At 38.5% G+C, this 27,914-nt stretch overlaps 1 protein-coding gene and 1 long non-coding RNA gene across 2 annotated transcripts; one reads left to right on the top strand and one right to left on the bottom strand.

Moving 5' to 3' along the window:
- Nucleotides 1-293: 293 nt before the first annotated feature.
- On the top strand, nt 294-27,914 carry LOC145438067 (hemicentin-1-like). Its single transcript, XM_080315449.1, has 8 exons — nt 294-444; nt 2,282-2,447; nt 2,502-2,591; nt 6,470-6,588; nt 9,305-9,470; nt 11,208-11,329; nt 27,311-27,583; nt 27,733-27,914. Exons 1-8 carry the CDS (start codon nt 396-398, stop codon nt 27,750-27,752), a joined length of 1,005 nt encoding a protein of 334 aa, XP_080171575.1. The 5' UTR covers nt 294-395; the 3' UTR covers nt 27,753-27,914.
- LOC145437026 (uncharacterized) lies at nt 12,608-17,068 on the bottom strand. The gene is made up of 2 exons (XR_013914545.1): nt 15,067-17,068; nt 12,608-13,630 (listed from the first exon to the last, which is right to left on the bottom strand). It is a non-coding gene; the product is annotated as an uncharacterized LOC145437026 (long non-coding RNA).

A 27,914-nucleotide genomic window follows, 5' to 3' on the forward strand; every position in this document is an offset into this window, starting at 1 on the left:
ACGCGAGAGAGGAGGATGAAAAATTGACAGCAACATACATGCAATTCCCGATCATATTGACTGATTCAATCATGAATTATTGAAATTTATCGCGCTAGGCGCGTTTAGGCGAAGCAACGCGGGTCACCAAACAGTACCAAAAATGTCGGTGATTATAGTCGCGGCAAACACGAGTAACTATAGGGGTTTGGTTTATCTCCCTATTGGGCCCAAGACTAGCGTTTTTTCATGGGGTTGGGGTCGGCGACGACGTGCTGTTACGGTCCTGGGTGCAACATACTACTGTAAGCGGTATTTTTTCTGCAAATCTTGATTTTTTATTAATATCTCTCATTACAATATGTTGCGTAGTTCTGTTTCGTAATTTTATATATTTTAAGCACTACACAACAACGATGATCCGTACACTCATACTCTTGTGTTCGCTCAGCTTGGCATTTTCAGGTAACATTTTCTCAATTTTATAACATACTGCTATGTCTATATCTACAGGATTGGTACATCTTGGTGGGGTTGCAGGAGGCGATATTTGACTAAATTCTTTCGATTGATATGCTACAAGTTATTATCGACTACCCTGGCACCGTTGCTAATAAGCAAACGGTCTTCAGCAGAAGTAGCTCAGTAAACCAAGTATTGGTCAGTAGGCTCTGGTACAAATCGGATTGTGCGGAGCACTGATCCGCCATGCTAGCCCATGTAGTACGGGAAAATCCGAAGGTACAATCCCCGATTATGTTTATATTACAATGATTGAAACGTATACTGCCGCATATGGAAAAACCAATGAAGTCAGTTACTGGTATATTGCTCGGAGTAGGATTACGGTTCGGACCCGGTTATCTATGGGAAGGAAGATAGATTTGATAAGTCTTTGGACTATCATGGTGATACAGTATTGTATGGTAAGAACATTGCTAGACGAACGACATGACCACATAACTGCAAAAGAGAGGCCATTTAAAGTTACATTCGAAGGTAATTGAACCACATCGGTGCTTCCGATGCGGTGACTATAACCACGTCAAGGGAGATCTTGACACTAAAACACTAATAAAACAGACACCGATAAATCTATGGCAGGGGTGGGAAAACTACGGCCCGCGGCCGGTATCATCGTTCTGTGCGGCCCGTGAGAGTCTAAAGAAACTATTAATAAAATAAAATATTGATAAAATGCGTACTAAAAAAGAATTATTGCATGGACTTTATTTAAAAAATTTCTTGGAATATTCCACCATGACAATTTCAAGGCAGATGTTTCTCAAACTGCAGGGCGCGAAGCTGAGCTCGACTGAAAAAAATTTTCGCGCCTGGCGCGATTAACATTCAATTCTGTATTTAGTCTGAATTTAATATTTAAAAATCTTTCATCCACACTCGTAACCTTCCATGCCATCAAATTATCCGTTAGGTTTGCTATCATCCTGGATGAGTTTTGTGATATGACGATAAGGGGGGCTCGAAATCCCACCATCATAAGGGGCGTGTCTTAAAAAGTTTGAGAACAACTATTCTAAGGTAAATACTTCCTTGTTTTTAATGTGTAATTTCAGGCCCGACAGCTCAATCTCAATGCCCACGCAGTTTAGAAGGGTTCAACTGCTAAACATCACAAAAATCCTAAACGACATTGACATAATTCGGATCACGAATGTGATTTCAGATTGGCCACTCCAGTTTTAAGTATTTCAGTGACGTGCTTATAAAAAAGACGCATGTCTTAGGTAGATTTGTTCTCTGTATGCGTAGAACTAGGGTATTTATGTTTTACCTACACATAGTAGAAGGGTGTTTAAAGCTAACATGGTTAAAATGCTGTCAGCAGTATGTGTCCCGGAACTGAACCAAAAGTGGAATTACTGAATCTATGACCAGATCACTGCTCACAGATTTAAATTTCAATCCTGTTCTAAGAATTGGGACAACTGACGTTCATCTCTATAGTTTTGACAAATTGGTCATTCTGGTCGACCAGCCTATGAAATCTCGCCACTGTTTCTGACGCGTGTAGCCGTGTACGTTATCATCAAAGCAATGTTTCGTTTATTTAAATCAGCATATATATTATATCCATGTCCTCACTATATAATTAAATGCCACTATTGCGTTTTGGTTTGAAATTATATTTTGATATAGTGCGGCCCGCGAATGGATTCAGATGTTCAATGCGGCCCGCGAGCTCAAAAGTTCGCCCACCCCTGATCTATGGGGAGGAGCCTCGGTAGACAATTTATCACTGTGCTGGAAACTGATATAGTCAATATTCATCATATTTTAGCGCTGAAAAAGACTGCCCAGTTCCGTGATTCAACACTGAAGTATTACATTGGTCAACAAGATACTACAATATTTGCGGGGGCGATTCTGAGCTGTCATCACAAAGGTGGATGGCTTGTGATGCCAAAAGATAAAAATTTAAATGAGGCCGTGGCGAATGTGGCACAGTAAGTTGAAATCCATTTCCCTTGCGGAAAGGTGCGAGTGATTTGTTCTCCCAGAAAAAATCGTGTTTGGATTGGAGGATCAGACATTTTCGGGGAAGGGGCATTCAGATGGAACGATGACACCATTGTGGAGTGGGCGAGCTGGTAACGTATAGAGAGGCGTATGAGAATGCATGTAACTAGGGATTATTAAAACCCCTGCAATGTTAGGGTTGCCATATTTTGGAAATTTGAAAAGAGGACGTATGGTATCTCTATGCGATGTTATCTTTCGTGTGAACACGAAGTATTATGAAAATTCAGATTTAAATTAAAATGTGAACGTCGTGTAACATCACAACGTTGATTTCCATCATCCAGTCAATGTAAGGTGTACACCAGTATTTCTCACAACTTTTTCATGTCGAAATACCACTAATTTGTGTTTCCTATACACTACGTAGCCTGGGGCGACCAACCCACTCGACCAAAGGGCCACTCGAGATTTGCGAACCATTGCGCGGCCACTTGCATGATGATGACCTTTTTTTATTTGTCCAATAGGAACGAAACGGATTAGGTAACGATGAAAAGAGGACTTATATAACTACGACACATAATCCATAACAATTATGTCATGAAAAGTGAGTGTGCACCGTGCACTCACGACCTAACCGCGACAAGCACGAAAATTTTTCAATGTCAATTATGTGGCATCTGTATACCGCTGGTCTCATTTGGCAAGGACGCGATTACTAGGCGCTTGGACATATAAATATCGAAGATTTCGGTAAATATACGTCTATGAATTTGTACAAACGTTTCATCTCTGACCATCTTTCTGCGAGGGCAGACGCGAAGTCGGATGTAGGACGACACGTTCTCTGATAATTGCGAATATAGTCAGATTCAATTCAGTGAATTGGGCGTAGTTTTAATTTTTAATTTTCAGGGGGGATACTAAAAGCAACAAAATGATTGATAATAAATCGCGCGAAGGGCTAAGAATGATATCAAGTCAAATAAATCTGCCACAAAATATTATGGTCATATACGAAGATCTACGAAAATAAGTGACTGGCCCCTGGCGTATACGCCAATGCGTCTAAAATGATATTCTAGTCATCCATATCCAAAATTTTGCGTTCATAAATGCGATTCAAATGTCTGGTTCGCCTTTCAAGTTGCAAGTTCACAATAAATTACCTGGGTAATCTATTATTTGAAATTCAAAGTCTTCTCGAGGGCCACAGTTAGCCCGCGGGCCACGGGTTCACCGCCCCCTGACGTAGGCTATCACCTGAAATACTTATTCTACTGATATATATAGGTATTTATTGGTTAGTTGCGTTATTACTACACCATAAAACCAATAAATACTAGGGGTGGGGTGAACTCCTGAAAGTCCCAACCCATAAATTCAATATCTTTCGTCGCGTTGCAAACAATTTAGACGACGACGGTCTAGGCTTGACTCGACAATGTATTCGGTTTCTGACTATTGCTACATTGATATTGAGCATCAGTGTGAAAAACGGGTTTTTATCTTGCTGCCGATATTGCCACATAAACAAGCTATAACGGTTTTTATGATTGAATAGGCATATGAAATCAAGATGGATCCGGCACTCCTGCTGAATATTTTACGTTTGAATTCTTTTTTTCATTTTCATTGATAGGTTGAATAAGCATCATTCACTTAGTACCTAAACGTAGTGTAATTCGTTCTTGAGGTTTGGTGATTGCGGGTCAAGCTCACAGCAGAGAGTCATTAAATGTTCATGAATCGAAGGCTGAATATTGCAACATTTTGTAACAAAGCAAGTGAAATCTTTAAGATTGGCAAGGTGCATGATCGTTTAGTGTTGATTTTTTATGCTGCCAACGCCATGCGTAAAGTGGTCCAAGTTGAAATGCAAAGAATTTCAACCTAAGATGTTATTATGATGTAAAAAAATTGTAATATATGGAAAAGATTCACTGTGCAGAACCTGCTAAATTCGTTTGGGAACGTGAACTACTAAATTTTTGAGGATCACACACAGAACGCGAACGTGAACCCCACGTTCACAACATCCCTAATAAATGAAATAAAAATAAAATTTATTAATTTCAATGCGATAAATACAACTGTTTTTATCCGTTAGCTTGTTCATCGTGGATATAATGTTTACAGCGTGTCGGCTTACTGATGCATGCATGAAGCTCAAGTTCCCGCTTACGTAAACTAATCTACTGAATCTCCCGCAATTATTTATTCCGGTTTGTTTGTTTGTTATCGATATTCATGGTGTTTCAACTACATTGGTTCTTTGATCATTTCACACCAGGTATTCTTTATTTCTGATTCCGAATTTACTCACTTGTAGCACGGCCCACAGCTTCTTATCTTTTTATAAGAAACCGCTTACGTGGATCACGTGGCGAGGAGGAGCCTAGATAAACCTCAAACACTTAGGTAGGAATTCTGGAGTCGGCTTCGGTCGGCTTCGAACCCGCAACCTATTGGTATTGCAGCTGTGGATAATACCACTACGTTATCTCGCCACTATCCCGGTCGTCGATTTCGGAATTTCATATGACAAGCATATACAGGATTTTAAATTGTTTTACTCACTGGCCCATAGCTTAGAATGCAAATATTGAGGAAATAATATTATAGTTCGTTGCGCACAATCCTGGCAACTACGACAGGCGCCTCTCCGATCTCACTATTATTGATAATATTATTAAACAAAACAGAATATTATAATATTAAAAGTGAAAATGAAATAAAAATAATAAACAAAATGGAAGGTGAAAAAATGTGGCGATGCAAAATTGTGTAGATAGTCATTGGCGCTACAAAGAAGTCGTAAGCAACTACGAAGCTCTCCCGCAACAGTATAGTTCTAAACCTAAACCAATGGTAGTAGCGTACCAAAGTCTCACAACAGCGGCTATAATCGATGATAACTGTATATGTAATTTGATATAATGTGAAAAGAAAATCCAAATTTATAACCAATCTACTGATTCACACAATGGAAATGTGAAACGATCGCATTTGATAGCAGATTGGATTAGTGGCGTGAACATACTGCAAATATGTTTATTTGTTTGCCAGAAGGAAAAAATATTATTAATAATAAAGCATGATTTATGTTATTCACGGAGATATGGTGACAAGTGGTCTGGTCTCAATTGCTAATTGTCGAGTGTCCAAACATAGAAAATATTATCCGTTCTCGTAGATATGGCGCATGACTATTGCTGTGAGGTCAATACGGCGTTCTTGTAGCGTCGATTCTGTTTGAATCCTATCTCATACACGGTTCCCATTTTAGCCGCTGTGACGCACGTCGCATAAGGGCTGATTATTCACTTCATTAATGAAATTGCAACCCCACGCCAACGCATGCAAAATAAAAATCAATACAAAAAAACATCAAGGGAAACGGGCCTTGTTGTAACTTATGGTCGAGATCGAGTACCTGAGTGATTCGATTCAGAATCGAGTACCAGACATCAGGTCATTTAATCATTGTAGTGTCTTCTACAGTGCCCGTGCAAAGTTCAATATTTTGTTCGTACATTTGGAGACAAGTCAATTTTCGCGTTATCAAGATTATACATAAAAGTGCTTTTCAAACTCTTCCGAACCTCAGACTATGATGATTACAGCTTGGCCACTCTGAGCATTTTACGGTCCGTCGGTCATATGTCTCTCCCGCGATGCTATTCAGACCAGCCCCAGAAAAGTTGCTTGGAATTTAGAACCTACTTCTGTGCTTGGACTAAAACGATGTGTTGCATACACTGTGTCTTAATACAAAAAAGCGTGTGCGAGGTAATGTAATGTGCTTAAAACAGAGGTGAAAATGGTAAGGAGGTGAATTATTTCTCTCTTAGCAGCCTGTTATAACAACGTAATTCACTGCTTTCGAATTAAAAATATAATTAATTCGTCCAAGAATACAGTTTAAACTATAGGAGAGGTATGGCGACATCTTCTGTGCTTCTAATTTGACCCGTGGGGAAAATAATTGACCACCCCCATCTAGGTATTCATCGCAACCTGATGATCATCATGGCCAAGATTGCATGGTTATCAATCATGGTAGTTTCGGTATGTGGGATGACGGTGGGTGCGAAGGACAAACTGGATACGTTTGTCAGATCCGTAAGTATATCGCAAACGTTCATGTATCATTTTAATTTACATCTACAGAATTCGACGCCAGTGGACAAATGGTGATTATACTCATAATTTTCGACATGGACATTGTAACATCATTTCCCATCACTGCCGTAAAATCATTGGTAAAGCATTCTGCCTTCCTTTATCCGTTTTCACAATCCCCTCTGCCTAAATTCATTCCGATGGCGACTATGCTTCTCTGGGAAGCATGTCAAACTGAGTTTAAGCTTCGGACCTTGGCTTAGTGATTGCATACGGTTCGAATCCAGAAGATATCTGACAAATGTCATACCAAATCTCCAGTCTTTTGTATTCCGAGCTGTCGCTGCGCACGAAACCCGAATATTATGAATGGTAATATACTTACCAATCACAAGAAATCAACGCCTTTTAGATGACCTCTAGATGTTATGAAATTTAAATGATTCGTATATTTATTTCAGTCTAGTAATAAACCTATGGAACTATAGCTACAACAATAAACTAACGGAAGGTAGGAATGAATTATTTCTGTGCTAATTAACCTCCCTCGAAAATGCACAATTACGAGTAAGAATACACATATTATATCTGTAAGTTCGGGCCGGTAAGCCGAAGTTATGACAGTGCTAAATAAATATTATTAGAATACAATTTGTAGGCCTACATGTGCTTATAATTATATAGAGCAGTGGTTCTTGAACTTTTTATAGCGCTATCCAAATCTCAGTGTCGATGACATCACACGAGCCAATCCTAATATATCCAAATGAATTCATTTCTAATGTTTTTTACTACGCTTTGCGGGCATGTATGAATTTGAGAATGTGCTGACAACGAATTGTAGGCAAAGCAATTCTATAAAACACGATTCATTACATTGATACGTCGAGGTCGATGTCAGATAAGACATTCAACCTTCATAGTAGTAGCCTATATATGCACGACTCATATGTATAGGGCTGTATGCGTATATCATCGTTTTCAGCCTTTCTCAGTTATTTTGTAAGCTCAGTGACCCCACATCACCGAAATTGACGATCCCAATCCCAAGTATCGTTGTTATCAAATATTAATGGGTGTTACTGCTCTAACGCGCGAAGCGCGTAACGTTTTAAATTGCATGAATCAATTTTGGCAATAACCTGTTTTCTTGCTTAAATTACCATTATTTTGTGTCCTCTCTCTAAACCCACGGGATCAGATTTACCTGTGGAGCTGATGAAGGTGGTGTCTTCGTAAATGTAGGTCACATTAGTATATGGATTGCGTTCTTGTGTAACCAATTTTCTGCGAGTTTCGCCTATTGTCTTTAGCCTCCAACACGAATGGCTTTTTTGCAAGGAATTCAGCTAATATTGCATACATATTGAGCGATCGCTCTGGTGCGACCGCGACCCAAATTTAAACCCACTGTCATTTCGGGGCTTTTTAAGTCACTGCAATGGGTTATGTATATCACATGATAAATGGATTTCGTGGCAAGGTTTCAATCCCTTCATTGGAAAAAATTATGGAAAATACTTCAGGAGTTTTTATTTCATACGACTGGTCACTGATTTGATGACACCGACAATTTTAAATCGAAAAGGTTTCTCAAACATTTACGAAGTCATCCTGATTTACCTTACTATCTCCATATTTTTATTTTTTCTACAATCCCCAACAAAACGTCTCTAAACAGCAATATGTTTGTATCAGTTAGTGATTGGCTATTTGACAATAGAAATGAATTTTCACAGAAAAATATTTCATGCCAAAAGATTATTCGGATGATGTGAGTAATGAGGTTTTACCAGGTGTGGAGGAAAACTGCCTTATGCTTTCCCTAATATAATAACAAAAAAAAATATTAGGTAATCAATCATTTTGTAAATTTAGAGGACTCGCGGACTCCCTGAAATTGCTTCATGGATCCCCAGGGGTCCGCGGACCCCCGGTTGAGAACCACTGCCCAATGGCCCAATGGCCTATATTTTCGACTGTAACGTCAATCTACGATGACGTCACCATTGAATATTTGAGATACGGCCTTGTTTTAAACATGTTTGTTCTAAATTTATTTTTGTTGCAAATGCAGCCCCAATTGGAGCTTGATCAGGTTTCCTGATTAACGGGGTACAATTATACTCGGCATTATGAGGAACAACGCTTTGTGATATACAGGCATTCAACTGAGTCTGAGAGACGGAAAGACCTGTTTGTGAAGCTGTTAAATCAAAAAGGCTGTTTCACCAACTTACTAGTAGCTCGCAATGCAGCGACCAAGACCACATCTGTGATAACCCAAATACATTTTTGGTTTCAGAAAAGAAGTTTCTGGGAGTTAAAGTGAATAAAAAATAATAGTTTAAAATGTTTAATGTTTATTATTGTTTGGAATAATGAAACTGAATGAATATTACTTTTTGTAAATTAATTCTCACTTTTTCATCAACTAATATCAAGACATCAACTCATCAGCGTGTTTTAACAATGTAATGAATTGTTTTCAATATGTGAATAAATTTAATTATCCCCGGAATATACCTTAAACTTTTGGCGCGGTCCGTTAACATACTCTCTGCTTCTCGTTTGACTCGTCGGGAACAAGAATTTCCCACCCCGCAAATTAGGTGCAATTGACGTACTCATTTTTCATACGTAAAAAGTATCACACACATGGATCTGATAGGTTTGATTTGTTTAGAAATACATCCGCATGCTCCGTATTTTTCAGCAAACAACAAGGCATCACCGCAAGAAAGGAGCAAATTCACAGTGTTCACAGGACAGAACGCAACATCGTATTTTCAGGCAAAGACCATTTGTCAAAACCGAAGATTGAGACTTGCTCAGATTGAAGATGTGAATACCTTAGAGCATCGGGTCCCAGGGATAGACGAGTACGTCTTGTATTTTGATGCGATAATTCTTGATATATGGTGGGTTATAATGAAAAAATCAGCAAGCGATTTGCGCAACAAATAATTCGTATAACAAGATATTATGGAGTTAGGATTTCCAAAACAGTAACTAGTTTCCATTGTCCATTTATTCTATCTCCAATCTCCATCTCTTTTCTATCTTGCTCGCGTCCGCTTTTCTGGGATTTACTTTCGACTCTGGATATATTTTAAGTTTTGAAGGCACTGTGTCTACAATTAGATAGGCAGTATTGATCCATGATAAAACGCCTGTGCATAAAAATCCGGCAGCTAGACTAAACTTGAACCTACTGCTGTCGGTGTTTTGACGATGGAGATAACCAAATGCACCAATCGTTTACTGGTGAAATGATTTGTATCGAGGTTGGATGCAATCATATCATTTCTACTGTGAGCACATACACCCTACCGACATATCCGCATATTCCATCCAGTTTCACACTCATTTAAATATCAGAAGCAAGTCTCAAACAATATATTGAGTCCTCTGTCTGAACGATGAGAAATACTCTTTTGAAAGTGAAGCATTTTGATGTATGAACCTCATTCGCGTTACTTCAGATTCACTCTCATAATGAGTAGTTACATACACCGTTTATCTCTATTACTCCATATTGCAATCATCGCATAACCATATGGTATATACTATGGGATCAGCTGGAAGAATTGAAGGAATTCACTGTATTCTTGCTGTTAATTTCAACAAAAAAAAACGGGATTCCGCTGTTCAATGTCGAATTGAATAGTATATTACTATTGAACTGTGAATATATATAATTCAGTTGTATGTTGAAGTTCTGTACCTCCGCACCCTTAGCAAAAAGTGAGTGTTATCACACTTAAAAGGTGGTCTACGAAATCATGACCTAACTCACAATTATATAGTGGTTATAAATCCTACGTCCCTAGGTATTCAGTACACCTTCGGAAGTCCTTATGTGCAAGCCAGTGACGAGCGGATAGGGCTTTCTAGACCTCGAATCCCTCTGACAACTTTATTGTCTGAGGAAAACTCCGAACAGCTCCGAACAGCTCAATCCCAGACTCCGAGATACTCCGACGAATCTCGTCAAGTATCAGAAACAGTTGGTAAGCCTTGTACAATTGGTAATGTGTTTCACTAAATTAATATGATAATATGGTTGGCGTCATAGTATTGTCTACTCTCCAGTCCCCAATTGCAGTGCAGATGGATGATTTTTATGCACTTGGCAATCATTTTTGCATGTTACCTGTCATATTACAACTTTACAAGGTGTCAACCGTCTGTGCTTTGGTTTGTAATCATAATCAAGAGTGTATTCTGGTCAGAGCTATCCAAAGATATCGGAGACAAAAGTTACAATACTCCGAAATTCTCCGAAAAAATATATCTGTTGTAAACTCCGACTCGGCTCCGACTGTCACAAAATCGGCAAAACTCCGCTCCGAACCCACTCCGACTCCGCTCCGATGCTCATCACTGGTGCAAGCATCATTTGAATTGAAATGTTGTGTTTGATTTATACCGTGGTGTAAGACTGAGGTAAATGATGGTTTCATGTACCACTGGTGTACTGTATATTCAATTCACACACGTATATCACTGGTGGTACACTGGTGTGAAATTAGAATACACACTTTTGTGCAGGAGTCTGTTCAATGTTGCCCCTTGTTTGTAGATCACTGACATAGTTCACTATTACTCGATTTCAGCTCAAGCTTTGCGGAATATTGGGTATCACACCAACAAGATGTCGATTCGTGTGGCACTATTTCTCATTACGGTATTTCAAATGCCGGTTGTTTGCAAGCGTTGCCGTTCATCTGCGAACAAGGTACTGGTCATATATGTATTATTTTATCTTATAAAAAGCTACATCCTTGTCCCACGGTATTGCAATTATTAGGTTCAGAGAGGATTTGTACTCTTTTCTTCAAAAACAGGTGAATGGTGATCTGAAGACGCTCAAAATGCCCAAATGTCTTCTTCTTTCGTATTTCGAGTTAATTGCTCAAACCTTCAACAATACTTTTATGCAAGATGTATATGTTTCCGAAATATTACTGAAACCATAAATCAGGCTGAGTTGCTATTTTAATATTGGTTTTCCCGCAAATTGGCCTGTCAACTCTACTTTCTTGATTGTTATTGCAAACATTGTTTTACGTTCTCTGTAACGTCTGAGCCTTTTTGCATGAGAGGATGTCGCTATTTTCTGGCGAAAGCTCGTACATATCAGACATATTGGTTGGATCAGTTTTGGCGATCTTGACATATGTATGTAATTTCGATAATATTTCCTGTGAACAATTTCACTCCTTAAAAATGATTGTTCCGCATTGGCAAGACTTATGGGACTCGACAAGTATTTATGGGTTGAATCTGAGAAATTAATTTGATCTACTGTTTTTGTGTATGTTCTTGTAACTTTTGCTTTGCTTAATTATTCCAACTTTTTCCTGCAACTACCGAGGAAATGTAAAATATCATCAAGTAGTAGTATAGATCGCTCGCGAACTAACATGGGCTCTTATGGGCGCACCCGACCGGTGCCGCGAAAACTCGTCCTGAACCGGTGACCCTTTCAGACCCCCCGTCCACCCGACCGGTGCCTGGGTTGGTATAGGCATCTCTCGACCGGTAACCCTTTTCGGTATAGGGATCTCTCGACCGGTGCCTCGAAACTCGTCTTGAACCGGTGACCCTTTTCGGTATGGGGATCACTCAACCGGTGCTAGTATAGCCATCTCTCGACCGGTAACCCTTTTCAGCATAGGGATCGGTCGCACGCGGCTTCGTTGTTGGCATATCGTACTTTTGGGTATAGGTATCTCTCGACCGGTGTTGAATATGTATCAAGTAAATAGTCACGTGATTGGTTCTTAGTTAATGTGTATATCCCAAATTATTTTATATGACCGATTCGAGTTGAGCCCAACGTTTACGGTGAATGCGACTTTAATATATCGTTATTCTTATGGCCGCGGTTGCATGTCGTACTCTCAGGTATAGACTGCGTTGACATGTCGTAATTTCAGTAAAAAGGTGTGAAATAGTTGGATAAATCTAGGAATCAGCCGCATGATAATGTTTTGGTAATTAGTTTGCGATAGAGCCGGCGTAGACGGCGATTCGAATACCAACAATATCCGCGTTCACAAACTGACGACGATTCGAATACCAACAATAACCGCGTTCACAAACTAACACTCCAAAAAGGTGCGAAATATTGGTAAAATCCCGCGATCACTCACAAGATAATACCTAAGACATAACCATCGCTCGCGACTCGCTGTTACATACATGCCGATCGTTGACAATGTAATATTTTGGTAATAAGTTTGTCACATAACCGGCGTAGACGGTGATACCAACAATAGCCGCGTTCGCAAACTAACACTTCAAAAAGGTGTGAAATAGGTTGCAAATCCCACGATCGCTCACGAGATAACACCTAAGACATAGCCATCCCTCGCAACTTGTTGTTACATACATTCCAATCACCACAATGTAATATTTTGATAATCAGTATGTCACAGAACTGGATTTCACTGGTAAAATTTAATAAGTAACGAATAACAGAACCGTCGCAGACGGTGATTCGAATACCGACAAATTCTCACTTATTTCTGATCCAACCCTAATCCACTGTGAAGTTGAGGCTTATTCAAAAAAGGTGTGAAATAATTGTAAAATCCTACGTCGCTGACACGATAACGCATCAGACATAGCGATCTAGTTTTAGTACGGTGTCGGAATCCATTCCGGTTCTATATAGGTAAATCCAAATATTCCAAAATGAAATATTTGGACTTTGACATAGTCTGAATTGAAATAGATTGACAAACATGACTACCAACTTTCCCGCAGTCCCATTTCGATATTATATGCACATTGATTTGAAACAAGTAATGAAACATTACAACTCTATTCGCGATCCCGCTTTCCGTTTGTCAAAGAGCTATTTTAACATCTTACCATACTCAAAAGAATTCTTCACAACATTAACAATTGTTAAAAATCTAGTTTTCACTTACTTGATTATATCACTACAACTCACAAACTTGAATTATTTCATCCTGGCTGTATTCGTATGATCGGTCTTTTTTATTCGATTGTAAAGGTCGTTACTATTCTGAAGACAAAGTATTTACTAATCGGTACATATACGATTTGACTTGGACATATTATATTTTGAGTATACGAGATTTGAATGTCCGAACAATAACTGAGAATTAATTTATCACAATTAAATCCGTATATTACAGCGTAAAAGATATTGGGGGGTCAGCAACTCTGTACGATCGTAGTTACAACCACATTAACTAATCTACCCAGGCAACTCGTCATGATCATTCCTGAAATCAACACAAACACGACCACTGACTTGAGTTAACCGCGAAACAGCATCAAGTTTTAAATCCGCTTGCAGCTGACGGATTATTCGAATGCATCGATGGAGAATATTATTGAACTCGTCGGTATTGTTACTTCAACAAATTACATGACAAAAAAACATTACCGAGATTTTATAAACTAGTCATATTACTCTACACATCTATCAATATCAAAATGCGAGTCATCCAATTTTTCTACTAAAGTAACATTGCACTTTCGGATTCGGTATAGTCATACAAATTGTATTAAATCCAACATCAAAACAAAAGGATTTTTTTAGTTTATTGAAATCAAATTTCGTCTTCGACTTGTGCTTTTCTAGATTGCACGCAATAATTCGTTACGAACGAGCTGTAACCAAAGTTAAGAATTCTTTGTGTCCACAGATATAGAAGATGAATATAGCTAACACAATCGCGAATCGATGTTTCAGAGTATTTCACGGATGTAATAAACTTGTTAGTGTCGCCTATCTAAAAGTATGCATGCGTTCGATTTCCATACCGACTGTTGCGATGTTTAGGATTCGTTTACAATGACCAAGAGTGAGGATTTAACATCAATGTCGTTACTGGAGGTATTCACAACAGAGAATCGAAACATTACACAGTGTGAAAATATATCTTTGATATCAAAGCACTATCCCAAGTACACGATTAATACTCAGCTCCGTTCACACTTTCTATAGAACGTGCTAAATGTAAAATATCACGAGGTTGCACTCTAAGACTTTGATCATTACAAAAGTAAATTGAATATGTTTGCTCGACGCATTCAATTCAACTAGAAATGTCTAGTGCACAACAATCGTAATATTAAGGAAGTACTTGCTACACTGTAATTCACTAAACGTGTTTTGCATTGTTGTTCATTTGTAGCATTGATTGAAATTGAACCCTCAAATAATAATTCCCGACACGAAACCAAACCGCTGAAAGTCGTTACCAACACAAAGAAACACTTTGTACGATGTTTGCCAAATGTACCCTATGGCTAGGTGTACTAGAATTATTTGTGTAACACATACACCGACAATGTAATCGAAAATTTTTCCGTTGTCATTCGCTAAAGTAAATGTCATCACAATACTCTGTCACTAAAGATCTTACTTGTATCTGATTGAATCACCGATAATTAACTCGCTAAATCAAACCATAAGGAAAGTTCACTCACTCATCAGATATGAAACAGCGTCGCTTAATCGGTGTAGATCGTTTTTCTAAATGCAAATCATACCTGACCAACAGAAAACAATTTTCACTCACCTTGTAATGAAACCAAGTGGCGGACCTTCGTTCAATATTTTGTTTGCGTCAAATACTTTGCAAAAAACACAGTGGAGTGGTCGAGCTTTACATCAGCAGACTGTAATCTGTAAATCAAGCTTACATCCGACTTGTAACTGTATCGTTTACCTAACCGAGTTGTATGCACAGTTTAATATTTTTTGTTATTTGGTAATTGCTGAATATACAACTTCGAAATACTCCCTTGAACGTAATTTCCATCATCGTAATAATCGAAGTACATTTGTGTCGAATTCGTAACAGCCGACTATGACATGATAAATTTTTGACAAGTTATGCTTGGAAGATTGGTTGTATATCACGAAAAATAATTACCGCTCATATTGATACTGTTATCCATTGTTCGGTATTTTCAAACGAGTAAAATTTATTACTTGAGTAACTCCGCTTAATGCAAATGTAAACACAACCGTCTTTCAACATCACAAAGACATCGATACAAAGTATACAATCAAACGCAACAAGTTTTACTTTTGTAGGTTGTGTATGGTTATCCTGCATAACTCATTTCTTACCAAAGCCATATGAAATATATTCATGTTACACGAAAATATTCACTCATGCTACAAACCTGTACAATGATTGGTGGTGCTTTCAAACTGTTTCGATACCTCAAGAACTTTATTGTCTGAATGGTTGTTCATGTATCGTAATAATCAAGTAGTTCAACACAGAACTAGTATTAACAGAAACACCAGAGTTGTTTACACAAAAGTTTGTATGTGTACAGTATACGAATACCATGTGTAAGTCCAGCACAATTGTGGTATCCATACGAGTTTAGCACAATTTACGACACCGAGGTCGCGTCATCTTTCGTAAGACAACAAACCAAGGCTTCAGGATATGTCCATGTCATAGCAATGAATCGGCTACTCCAACAACAGAGTGCATATGTTTTCTAGTTACGGTGCTTACATCTTACACACAAATCAATCTACTTTGCTAACGAAAAGTGGTGAGTCATCATATGGGTATCCTCACTAGTAAAACATACTATCATACAAAATGGTCGTTATAGTTTGCACACCAACGGTACATCGTACAAGTAACAAGTCTCGAGAATCCAGTTATTCAAAAAACGTGAAAGTATTTCTACACCAAGTCGTTATGTTGACGAAAGCGTATATTGTAATATCATGATCGTTTTGCATTCGTTGGTCACAAACTGTCACTACTCTAAATAATTCTTTTTCACTCAAACACAAACGCATACTTGTCACCATTCGTTTTCATCGAGTACGAGTTCAAGAAACTTACTACGACATGAATTTTTATTTTCATGTTGTGTAAATAGGTAATAATTAATTCAAGTAACACTATATCAACATCATCGAGTTGTGCTAATAGATTTACATGTGGTCTTGTGGTTTTCATCGAGACATACAGCACGAACTAACTGCAGACTCCTCTCTGTTGTACAGCTACTCGGTAATCGAAATGCATTAACATGTAAACAACGGTCTTGTTTCGTCACACCAAAAATATGTTCACTGTCGCGATACTCCGCACAAGACGTGCATAGCCTTTTCACACTCGTAATAGTATACCAACGTCAAGCGATAACGTTTAACAAGACCAACGACACTGAACCCACGACGTTTACCTATGTAAAATTGCCACTTTCACTTGCCAGTCCATCGTTTACCTGACTAAACATATTATTTTCCTTTGGAGATCTGATGTTTACCCAGAGTAAGAAACCTTTTTCACTTGGAAATCTATTTTTTCCTTGGCTAACAAACCTTTTTTCACTTGTAAATATATTTTTTCCTTGGCTAACAAACCTTTTTTCACTTGTAAATATATTTTTTCCTTGGCTAACAAACCTTTTTTCACTTGGAAATCTATTTTTTCTCTGGTTAACAAACCTTTTTCCCCGGATAACAAACCTTTTTCCCTGAGCAACAAGCCATTTTCACTTGGTGGTCGGCCGTTTACCTGAGTAAAAAGATCATTTTCCTTTGGGGATCTGGCGTTTACCCAGTGTAACAATACATTTTCGCTTGGAAAAATACTTTTACCTAGAGTAACTAATCATTTTCTCCTGGGTAACAATCCCTTTTCGTCTGGAAACTATCATTTAACTGAGTACCAATACCGTTTTCACTTGGAAATACATTTTTTCCCTGGGTAACAATACTATTTTCGTTTTGAAAACTGACAACCACACCGGTCAATTTGATATTTTTGTATATTGTTACAACGAACAGTGACGGAAATATACACAGACTACCGGTTTCAGAGTACACCCCATCGGTCGTATCACGTCAATATCATCGGTTAACCACATACAATATACTCTTGTACACCGAAATGCACGCTTTGGAAAATTGGACAATAGGCTGCGATAGTTCTGTGATGTCCGGGTTCGTGCTTTAGATTTTCCAGAGTCAAAATGTCTGAATAAAACACCTCCTCGACGACGGTTGGTATGTGGATAACGGTGTTCGGAAAACGGTTGGATTTATGTCGCCCATCGCGATAACAATTCCTGGTCGAGTTTTCCTCCGGCATGTTTGCTATATTGTGTCTTTATTGGTCAATGTATGTCTCGACATTCAGTTTGAAATCGGAAATGATAAAGTATGTAACCGGATCCGGATATCAACTCTGAATCGATAAACCAATGAACAATATTCAAAGTAAACATGTCACACCCTGTGTTTCCACGAAAAAATACCATCCAGACATACGTCGCGCTTGTTTGCCCACATCAGTATACGCGCAAATGGAGGTGTGTGACATTGCATGCAATGTGTTGGTATACAAACATCGATCCACAGACATTATCATAGTCGGTAGTTTTGATGTAGATCGAATGTCACCCGATAACAATACCAATAAGCCACATTGCAATGACTCTGAGTCCGTCTGAGCATGACATACAGACACACAAACACGGAACCGTAACATGGGTTATTCGCACGACGGTGAAAGTGAACTGCACAGAATATACCAATAGAGCGTTCACAGACATTCACCGCGTACAATCATATAACCAGATTTTTGCTGGATATGTACGAAACCGATAAATCGATACATTTCTGTTCCTTCGACGTCAATAATACAAGCGTCGTTCCAATGCATCGCTCGAATGTAAGGTTCTGCAGGTGTAAAACCTATGTCAAATAACACCAAAGTGTGCCTTCTGTGTTTTATTATTTCCACCGATGCATCTTGCCTGTGTCATAACACTATGGTGCAGGGGCTCGAAAAACGGTACTTTGTAAAACGGATTGACATGACCAACTGAAACGACGTCGATAGCCTTGTGGTGATGATAGTTTCAAAATGTTACCGATCTCTTGTGGCGATGACCGTTTCGAAATGGCACCGGGCGAAATGGACCCTTACGATGATGTGTTTTTTGATTGCGTGTGAAATCACGAGGTAGTGTTCTATTGTGGTGTACGATTGCAGTCTTCACAGAGACACACCTTATTGGATCACAGTATCAGTCCGAGATTTGCACGATATTTATCTGGAGTCGTTATGTGGGAGTAGCGACATCCATGCATCGTGACTGAAAGACTGATCGCAATCATTTCGAGCACCGTACTTCGATAGTTCACATTGGTCAAACGCTGCAGTCTCAGCAGAAAACTTCGGTGTCGACAACACGACGGATATCGACCGATGTATCCAATTGGTCTGGGTGATCTGTCCTGAGATAGGGTCATGACTATCTTGCAATGTAACAACACGATAACACCATCGAGTAAATCAGCGAACGGTGTCGAAATATCGATGTAATAGCGCGGACTCAGAGTCATTGCAATGTGGCTTATTGGTATTGTTATCGGGTGACATTCGATCTACATCAAAACTACCGACTATGATAATGTCTGTGGATCGATGTTTGTATACCAACACATTGCATGCAATGTCACACACCTCCATTTGCGCGTATACTGATGTGGGCAAACAAGCGCGACGTATGTCTGGATGGTATTTTTTCGTGGAAACACAGGGTGTGACATGTTTACTTTGAATATTGTTCATTGGTTTATCGATTCAGAGTTGATATCCGGATCCGGTTACATACTTTATCATTTCCGATTTCAAACTGAATGTCGAGACATACATTGACCAATAAAGACACAATATAGCAAACATGCCGGAGGAAAACTCGACCAGGAATTGTTATCGCGATGGGCGACATAAATCCAACCGTTTTCCGAACACCGTTATCCACATACCAACCGTCGTCGAGGAGGTGTTTTATTCAGACATTTTGACTCTGGAAAATCTAAAGCACGAACCCGGACATCACAGAACTATCGCAGCCTATTGTCCAATTTTCCAAAGCGTGCATTTCGGTGTACAAGAGTATATTGTATGTGGTTAACCGATGATATTGACGTGATACGACCGATGGGGTGTACTCTGAAACCGGTAGTCTGTGTATATTTCCGTCACTGTTCGTTGTAACAATATACAAAAATATCAAATTGACCGGTGTGGTTGTCAGTTTTCAAAACGAAAATAGTATTGTTACCCAGGGAAAAAATGTATTTCCAAGTGAAAACGGTATTGGTACTCAGTTAAATGATAGTTTCCAGACGAAAAGGGATTGTTACCCAGGAGAAAATGATTAGTTACTCTAGGTAAAAGTATTTTTCCAAGCGAAAATGTATTGTTACACTGGGTAAACGCCAGATCCCCAAAGGAAAATGATCTTTTTACTCAGGTAAACGGCCGACCACCAAGTGAAAATGGCTTGTTGCTCAGGGAAAAGGGTTTGTTATCCGGGGAAAAAGGTTTGTTAACCAGAGAAAAAATAGATTTCCAAGTGAAAAAAGGTTTGTTAGCCAAGGAAAAAATATATTTACAAGTGAAAAAAGGTTTGTTAGCCAAGGAAAAAATATATTTACAAGTGAAAAAAGGTTTGTTAGCCAAGAAAAAAATAGATTTCCAAGTGAAAAAGGTTTCTTACTCTGGGTAAACATCAGATCTCCAAAGGAAAATAATATGTTTAGTCAGGTAAACGATGGACTGGCAAGTGAAAGTGGCAATTTTACATAGGTAAACGTCGTGGGTTCAGTGTCGTTGGTCTTGTTAAACGTTATCGCTTGACGTTGGTATACTATTACGAGTGTGAAAAGGCTATGCACGTCTTGTGCGGAGTATCGCGACAGTGAACATATTTTTGGTGTGACGAAACAAGACCGTTGTTTACATGTTAATGCATTTCGATTACCGAGTAGCTGTACAACAGAGAGGAGTCTGCAGTTAGTTCGTGCTGTATGTCCCGATGAAAACCACAAGACCACATGTAAATCTATTAGCACAACTCGATGATGTTGATATAGTGTTACTTGAATTAATTATTACCTATTTACACAACATAAAAATAAAAATTCATGTCGTAGTAAGTTTCTTGAACTCGTACTTGATGAAAACGAATGGTGACAAGTATGCGTTTGTGTTTGAGTGAAAAAGAATTATTTAGAGTAGTGACAGTTTGTGACCAACGAATGCAAAACGATCATGATATTACAATATACGCTTTCGTCAACATAACGACTTGGTGTAGAAATACTTTCACGTTTTTTGAATAACTGGATTCTCGAGACTTGTTACTTGTACGATGTACCGTTGGTGTGCAAACTATAACGACCATTTTGTATGATAGTATGTTTTACTAGTGAGGATAACCATATGAAGACTCACCACTTTTCGTTAGCAAAGTAGATTGATTTGTGTGTAAGATGTAAGCACCGTAACTAGAAAACATATGCACTCTGTTGTTGGAGTAGCCGATTCATTGCTATGACATGGACATATCCTGAAGCCTTGGTTTGTTGTCTTACGAAAGATGACGCGACCTCGGTGTCGTAAATTGTGCTAAACTCGTATGGATACCACAATTGTGCTGGACTTACACATGGTGTTCGTATACTGTACACATACAAACTTTTGTGTAAACAACTCTGGTGTTTCTGTTAATACTAGTTCTGTGTTGAACTACTTGATTATTACGATACATGAACAACCATTCAGACAATAAAGTTCTTGAGGTATCGAAACAGTTTGAAAGCACCACCAATCATTGTACAGGTTTGTAGCATGAGTGAATATTTTCGTGTAACATGAATATATTTCATATGGCTTTGGTAAGAAATGAGTTATGCAGGATAACCATACACAACCTACAAAAGTAAAACTTGTTGCGTTTGATTGTATACTTTGTATCGATGTCTTTGTGATGTTGAAAGACGGTTGTGTTTACATTTGCATTAAGCGGAGTTACTCAAGTAATAAATTTTACTCGTTTGAAAATACCGAACAATGGATAACAGTATCAATATGAGCGGTAATTATTTTTTGTGATATACAACCAATCTTCCAAGCATAACTTGTCAAAAATTTATCATGTCATAGTCGGCTGTTACGAATTCGACACAAATGTACTTCGATTATTACGATGATGGAAATTACGTTCAAGGGAGTATTTCGAAGTTGTATATTCAGCAATTACCAAATAACAAAAAATATTAAACTGTGCATACAACTCGGTTAGGTAAACGATACAGTTACAAGTCGGATGTAAGCTTGATTTACAGATTACAGTCTGCTGATGTAAAGCTCGACCACTCCACTGTGTTTTTTGCAAAGTATTTGACGCAAACAAAATATTGAACGAAGGTCCGCCACTTGGTTTCATTACAAGGTGAGTGAAAATTGTTTTCTGTTGGTCAGGTATGATTTGCATTTAGAAAAACGATCTACACCGATTAAGCGACGCTGTTTCATATCTGATGAGTGAGCGAAATTTCCTTATGGTTTGATTTAGCGAGTTAATTATCGGTGATTCAATCAGATACAAGTAAGATCTTTAGTGACAGAGTATTGTGATGAGATTTACTTTAGCGAATGACAACGGAAAAATTTTCGATTACATTGTCGGTGTATGTGTTACACAAATAATTCTAGTACACCTAGCCATAGGGTACATTTGGCAAACATCGTACAAAGTGTTTCTTTGTGTTGGTAACGACTTTCAGCGGTTTGGTTTCGTGTCGGGAATTATTATTTGAGGGTTCAATTTCAATCAATGCTACAAATGAACAACAATGCAAAACACGTTTAGTGAATTACAGTGTAGCAAGTACTTCCTTAATATTACGATTGTTGTGCACTAGACATTTCTAGTTGAATTGAATGCGTCGAGCAAACATATTCAATTTACTTTTGTAATGATCAAAGTCTTAGAGTGCAACCTCGTGATATTTTACATTTAGCACGTTCTATAGAAAGTGTGAACGGAGCTGAGTATTAATCGTGTACTTGGGATAGTGCTTTGATATCAAAGATATATTTTCACACTGTGTAATGTTTCGATTCTCTGTTGTGAATACCTCCAGTAACGACATTGATGTTAAATCCTCACTCTTGGTCATTGTAAACGAATCCTAAACATCGCAACAGTCGGTATGGAAATCGAACGCATGCATACTTTTAGATAGGCGACACTAACAAGTTTATTACATCCGTGAAATACTCTGAAACATCGATTCGCGATTGTGTTAGCTATATTCATCTTCTATATCTGTGGACACAAAGAATTCTTAACTTTGGTTACAGCTCGTTCGTAACGAATTATTGCGTGCAATCTAGAAAAGCACAAGTCGAAGACGAAATTTGATTTCAATAAACTAAAAAAATCCTTTTGTTTTGATGTTGGATTTAATACAATTTGTATGACTATACCGAATCCGAAAGTGCAATGTTACTTTAGTAGAAAAATTGGATGACTCGCATTTTGATATTGATAGATGTGTAGAGTAATATGACTAGTTTATAAAATCTCGGTAATGTTTTTTTGTCATGTAATTTGTTGAAGTAACAATACCGACGAGTTCAATAATATTCTCCATCGATGCATTCGAATAATCCGTCAGCTGCAAGCGGATTTAAAACTTGATGCTGTTTCGCGGTTAACTCAAGTCAGTGGTCGTGTTTGTGTTGATTTCAGGAATGATCATGACGAGTTGCCTGGGTAGATTAGTTAATGTGGTTGTAACTACGATCGTACAGAGTTGCTGACCCCCCAATATCTTTTACGCTGTAATATACGGATTTAATTGTGATAAATTAATTCTCAGTTATTGTTCGGACATTCAAATCTCGTATACTCAAAATATAATATGTCCAAGTCAAATCGTATATGTACCGATTAGTAAATACTTTGTCTTCAGAATAGTAACGACCTTTACAATCGAATAAAAAAGACCGATCATACGAATACAGCCAGGATGAAATAATTCAAGTTTGTGAGTTGTAGTGATATAATCAAGTAAGTGAAAACTAGATTTTTAACAATTGTTAATGTTGTGAAGAATTCTTTTGAGTATGGTAAGATGTTAAAATAGCTCTTTGACAAACGGAAAGCGGGATCGCGAATAAAGTTGTAATGTTTCATTACTTGTTTCAAATCAATGTGCATATAATATCGAAATGGGACTGCGGGAAAGTTGGTAGTCACGTTTGTCAATCTATTTCAATTCAGACTATGTCAAAGTCCAAATATTTCATTTTGGATTATTTGGATTTACCTATATAGAACCGGAATGGATTCCGACACCGTACTAAAACTAGATCGCTATGTCTGATGCGTTATCGTGTCAGCGACGTAGGATTTTACAATTATTTCACACCTTTTTTGAATAAGCCTCAACTTCACAGAGGATTAGGGTTGGATCAGAAATAAGTGAGAATTTGTCGGTATTCGAATCACCGTCTGCGACGGTTCTGTTATTCGTTACTTGTTAAATTTTACCAGTGAAATCCAGTTCTGTGACATACTGATTATCAAAATATTACATTGTGGTGATTGGAATGTATGTAACAACAAGTTGCGAGGGATGGCTATGTCTTAGGTGTTATCTCGTGAGCGATCGTGGGATTTGCAACCTATTTCACACCTTTTTGAAGTGTTAGTTTGCGAACGCGGCTATTGTTGGTATCACCGTCTACGCCGGTTATGTGACAAACTTATTACCAAAATATTACATTGTCAACGATCGGCATGTATGTAACAGCGAGTCGCGAGCGATGGTTATGTCTTAGGTATTATCTTGTGAGTGATCGCGGGATTTTACCAATATTTCGCACCTTTTTGGAGTGTTAGTTTGTGAACGCGGTTATTGTTGGTATTCGAATCGTCGTCAGTTTGTGAACGCGGATATTGTTGGTATTCGAATCGCCGTCTACGCCGGCTCTATCGCAAACTAATTACCAAAACATTATCATGCGGCTGATTCCTAGATTTATCCAACTATTTCACACCTTTTTACTGAAATTACGACATGTCAACGCAGTCTATACCTGAGAGTACGACATGCAACCGCGGCCATAAGAATAACGATATATTAAAGTCGCATTCACCGTAAACGTTGGGCTCAACTCGAATCGGTCATATAAAATAATTTGGGATATACACATTAACTAAGAACCAATCACGTGACTATTTACTTGATACATATTCAACACCGGTCGAGAGATACCTATACCCAAAAGTACGATATGCCAACAACGAAGCCGCGTGCGACCGATCCCTATGCTGAAAAGGGTTACCGGTCGAGAGATGGCTATACTAGCACCGGTTGAGTGATCCCCATACCGAAAAGGGTCACCGGTTCAAGACGAGTTTCGAGGCACCGGTCGAGAGATCCCTATACCGAAAAGGGTTACCGGTCGAGAGATGCCTATACCAACCCAGGCACCGGTCGGGTGGAAGGGGGGTCTGAAAGGGTCACCGGTTCAGGACGAGTTTTCGCGGCACCGGTCGGGTGCGCCCATAAGAGCCCATGTTAGTTCGCGAGCGATCTATACTACTACTTCATCAAAGTCAAACGTAACAATTGTACTTTCGTTTTACTCGGTTGCAAAAAATATCTCGTTTATCGGTGCTAAAAATATGTTCAGCATAGCTATAATGATTCAAAACAGCGATTCCCAAATTGTGGTATGCGTACCGCTAGTCGCTACTGGTACCAGTAGCGACTAGGCCATCTCAAGTTGTACGATCCGTGGTGAAAATTTATCAGACGAACGGACGTTTTGGTCGTTTTAGTCGACAAACGATAATTCGTTATATTTACTTGATTAGAGTTTGGCTGTAACAATTTAGGCTTGTCGAGTAGCTTGCCAACTCGAATTGAGACTACCACCTCACTTTCTTTGCTTCCTATAATCCCAGCCTTCCCCTGAGACCCTGTCAAATGTAACTCAACAAATTACAGAATAGGATAACAAATTTACTACATAGAATGATCACGTCAACGTCGAGGCAATAGTCACAATAGCGAAATTTATCCATTTATCAGTGATGGTCACAATTGTGCAACTGCGGCGCAAGCACACATTCCTATACCCTCAAAAGCTAGCGAAGGATATGTTATAACTTGGGCGATTTTTTCTGACTTAAAAACGGAAGATTTTGATCTAAAAAATCTAAATTTTGACTTTTTTTACCTAAAAAAAAATACGAATTTTGACCCCACGTATGCAGATTAGGTGTTTTCGCACATAATGTTAAAATTGTACTCCTTATCTTCCTCCCCGGTTGGAAATTTCTGTCCTTACGAAGTAGTTTGGACTGAAAAAACGTTTTTCGCTCAAAAACTGGAAAATTTTTACATAAAAAACCCTAGTACTTTAACGAAATCTGGCCCTATGAAGAATTCCAGTTAGATATATCACGTATTATGGTAGAAATAATTAAAATTTGTTGCAGTACAAAGAAAGATACTTTCCTACATTATCGGGTAGAAAGTATCTGTCCATACTAAGTAACTTGCCAAGAATGAAGAAAGAACGTTCAACAGCAGCATTTGCTGGCTGACGACACTGAAGTTGTGCGTACACTGCTGGCGACACACCGTGTCGCTTCATTCTGACAATGTTGTCTGCATCACAATTTTTAAGCTTGCGCTTCCTGATATATATGAACCATGCAATGCCCAAGCAGTCTTGTTTCAGTTAGGATATTGCGATACGTTGACCATGAAACCATGTCAACCTACTAGTTTCATTTGACCGTTTATGATTCACAATGAGTAGAAGATGGGTTGTATACAACGGTAGGCCTACAAAGTAAGCTACAAGCTGTAAAATATCAAATGATAAGTTTACCGACAGTGCACAATCTACGATACAAACGAATTGCAGAGGTCCAAAAAAATATACTTCGTGAAAAATTTTGACAAATTTTGACCTCACCCTACAATTTTGACGAAATTTTGACAAACTTTGACATGTCAAAAAATTGCCCTAGGTATAACTATTGCAACTGCACTGTTTTGAACAAATATAACTGAAAATATTTGCGGCGTGTTGCTGTTTGGTAGATTTTCATTTATCAAACGTTGTCAAATTTTCAAAAGATTCTCCACCGTATTAGCGTACCAAATCTTGCCTTCACAGCAAACCACCTCGGACTAAAAAACTAAAATGCTAAAACAGTGGCCTTCGGCCTGTTGCGGTCAATATAACGAGGTTTTACGTGATCTCATTAAAATGATTAAAATGGTAAGCGCATATAACAAAATTTTTGGAAACACTTGTTTAAAGCAATGTAATACTCGATAAAAGTTCAATGGTCATGAGAAGAGGTACAAAAATTTGGAATCTATATTGATGCTAATACCTTTATCCAATACCAGGAGATGCACACACGATGGGCCCTATGTACCGTCATGTTTTGAACCAGGACGTCAACTCAAACGGAAGGTCGATGGTTGTTTCCGTCACATTTATCATGATATGTTGCTCTATGGCGCCAAATTCGACCGAAAAGGACTTTTCTTAGTTGATTCGTCTTAACGACGTTGAAGTCTTGATTGTCATAGCGAGAGGTGTATACGATCGGGTGCTCAGATGATTAAACATAAACGTGCGTAACGTCGGTGTATACGGTCCCATTTCATTTTGTGATATACTGCACATATGTTATTCGGTTTTGATGCTATGCATGAAATCGCTGCAAGAAGTGAATCAGATAATTTAATTTGTCAGCTAGTGAGTCACGCAGATATCCGTATAAGTGTAATTGTTTATTGTTATATACTGTATACTCTAATTTCAGTGACTTTATTTTGTAGTCGCCCCTTACGATTTGTCAGTATCCGATGAAGAAGCTACTTTGGAGATCGGGTCCAATTTCAACGTTGAATGCAGCGCCTCCGGCTTTCCTACGCCGGAAGTGAAATGGTACCGAAATGACGTCTACGTTGAACATCAGAAACGCGGAGTAGCCAAGTCTACTTTGGTACTTGACAACGTAAATTCCGAAGATGATGGGATGTACGTCTGTAAAGCTACCAATGAAGTCGATGGGGAACGGAGCACTACGGAAGGTTATTTTTGGCTCGGAAGTATGTATATCGCGATTACGTTGTACAATAATTGTCCAATGCCATATGTGCAAAACTGTTCATCTTGTAATTTTTTCATTTATTGCACAGCTTAATCCTCTCCAAACCACACTGTTCCACGACATTGATTTTATTTTATCATATTACAGTTACCATCATCACTGGATAAAGAATTTCTGGGTATAAATGTAATCTACCAATTGCTGCATATCGTCTTAATCTTCGGAAAGGAAGTCTGCATATTTTATCGTTCAGTTCTTTCGAGTTAAATGTTTCCGAAAATCCATGATATATAATTAGATTGAACGAGAAAAAACATGTTGTGACCGAG

The sequence above is a fragment of the Botryllus schlosseri genome, chromosome 4 (assembly GCF_051294905.1).
Source record: "Botryllus schlosseri isolate E-star chromosome 4, Bs_hap1, whole genome shotgun sequence".
In the NCBI taxonomy this organism is placed as follows: domain Eukaryota; kingdom Metazoa; phylum Chordata; class Ascidiacea; order Stolidobranchia; family Styelidae; genus Botryllus; species Botryllus schlosseri.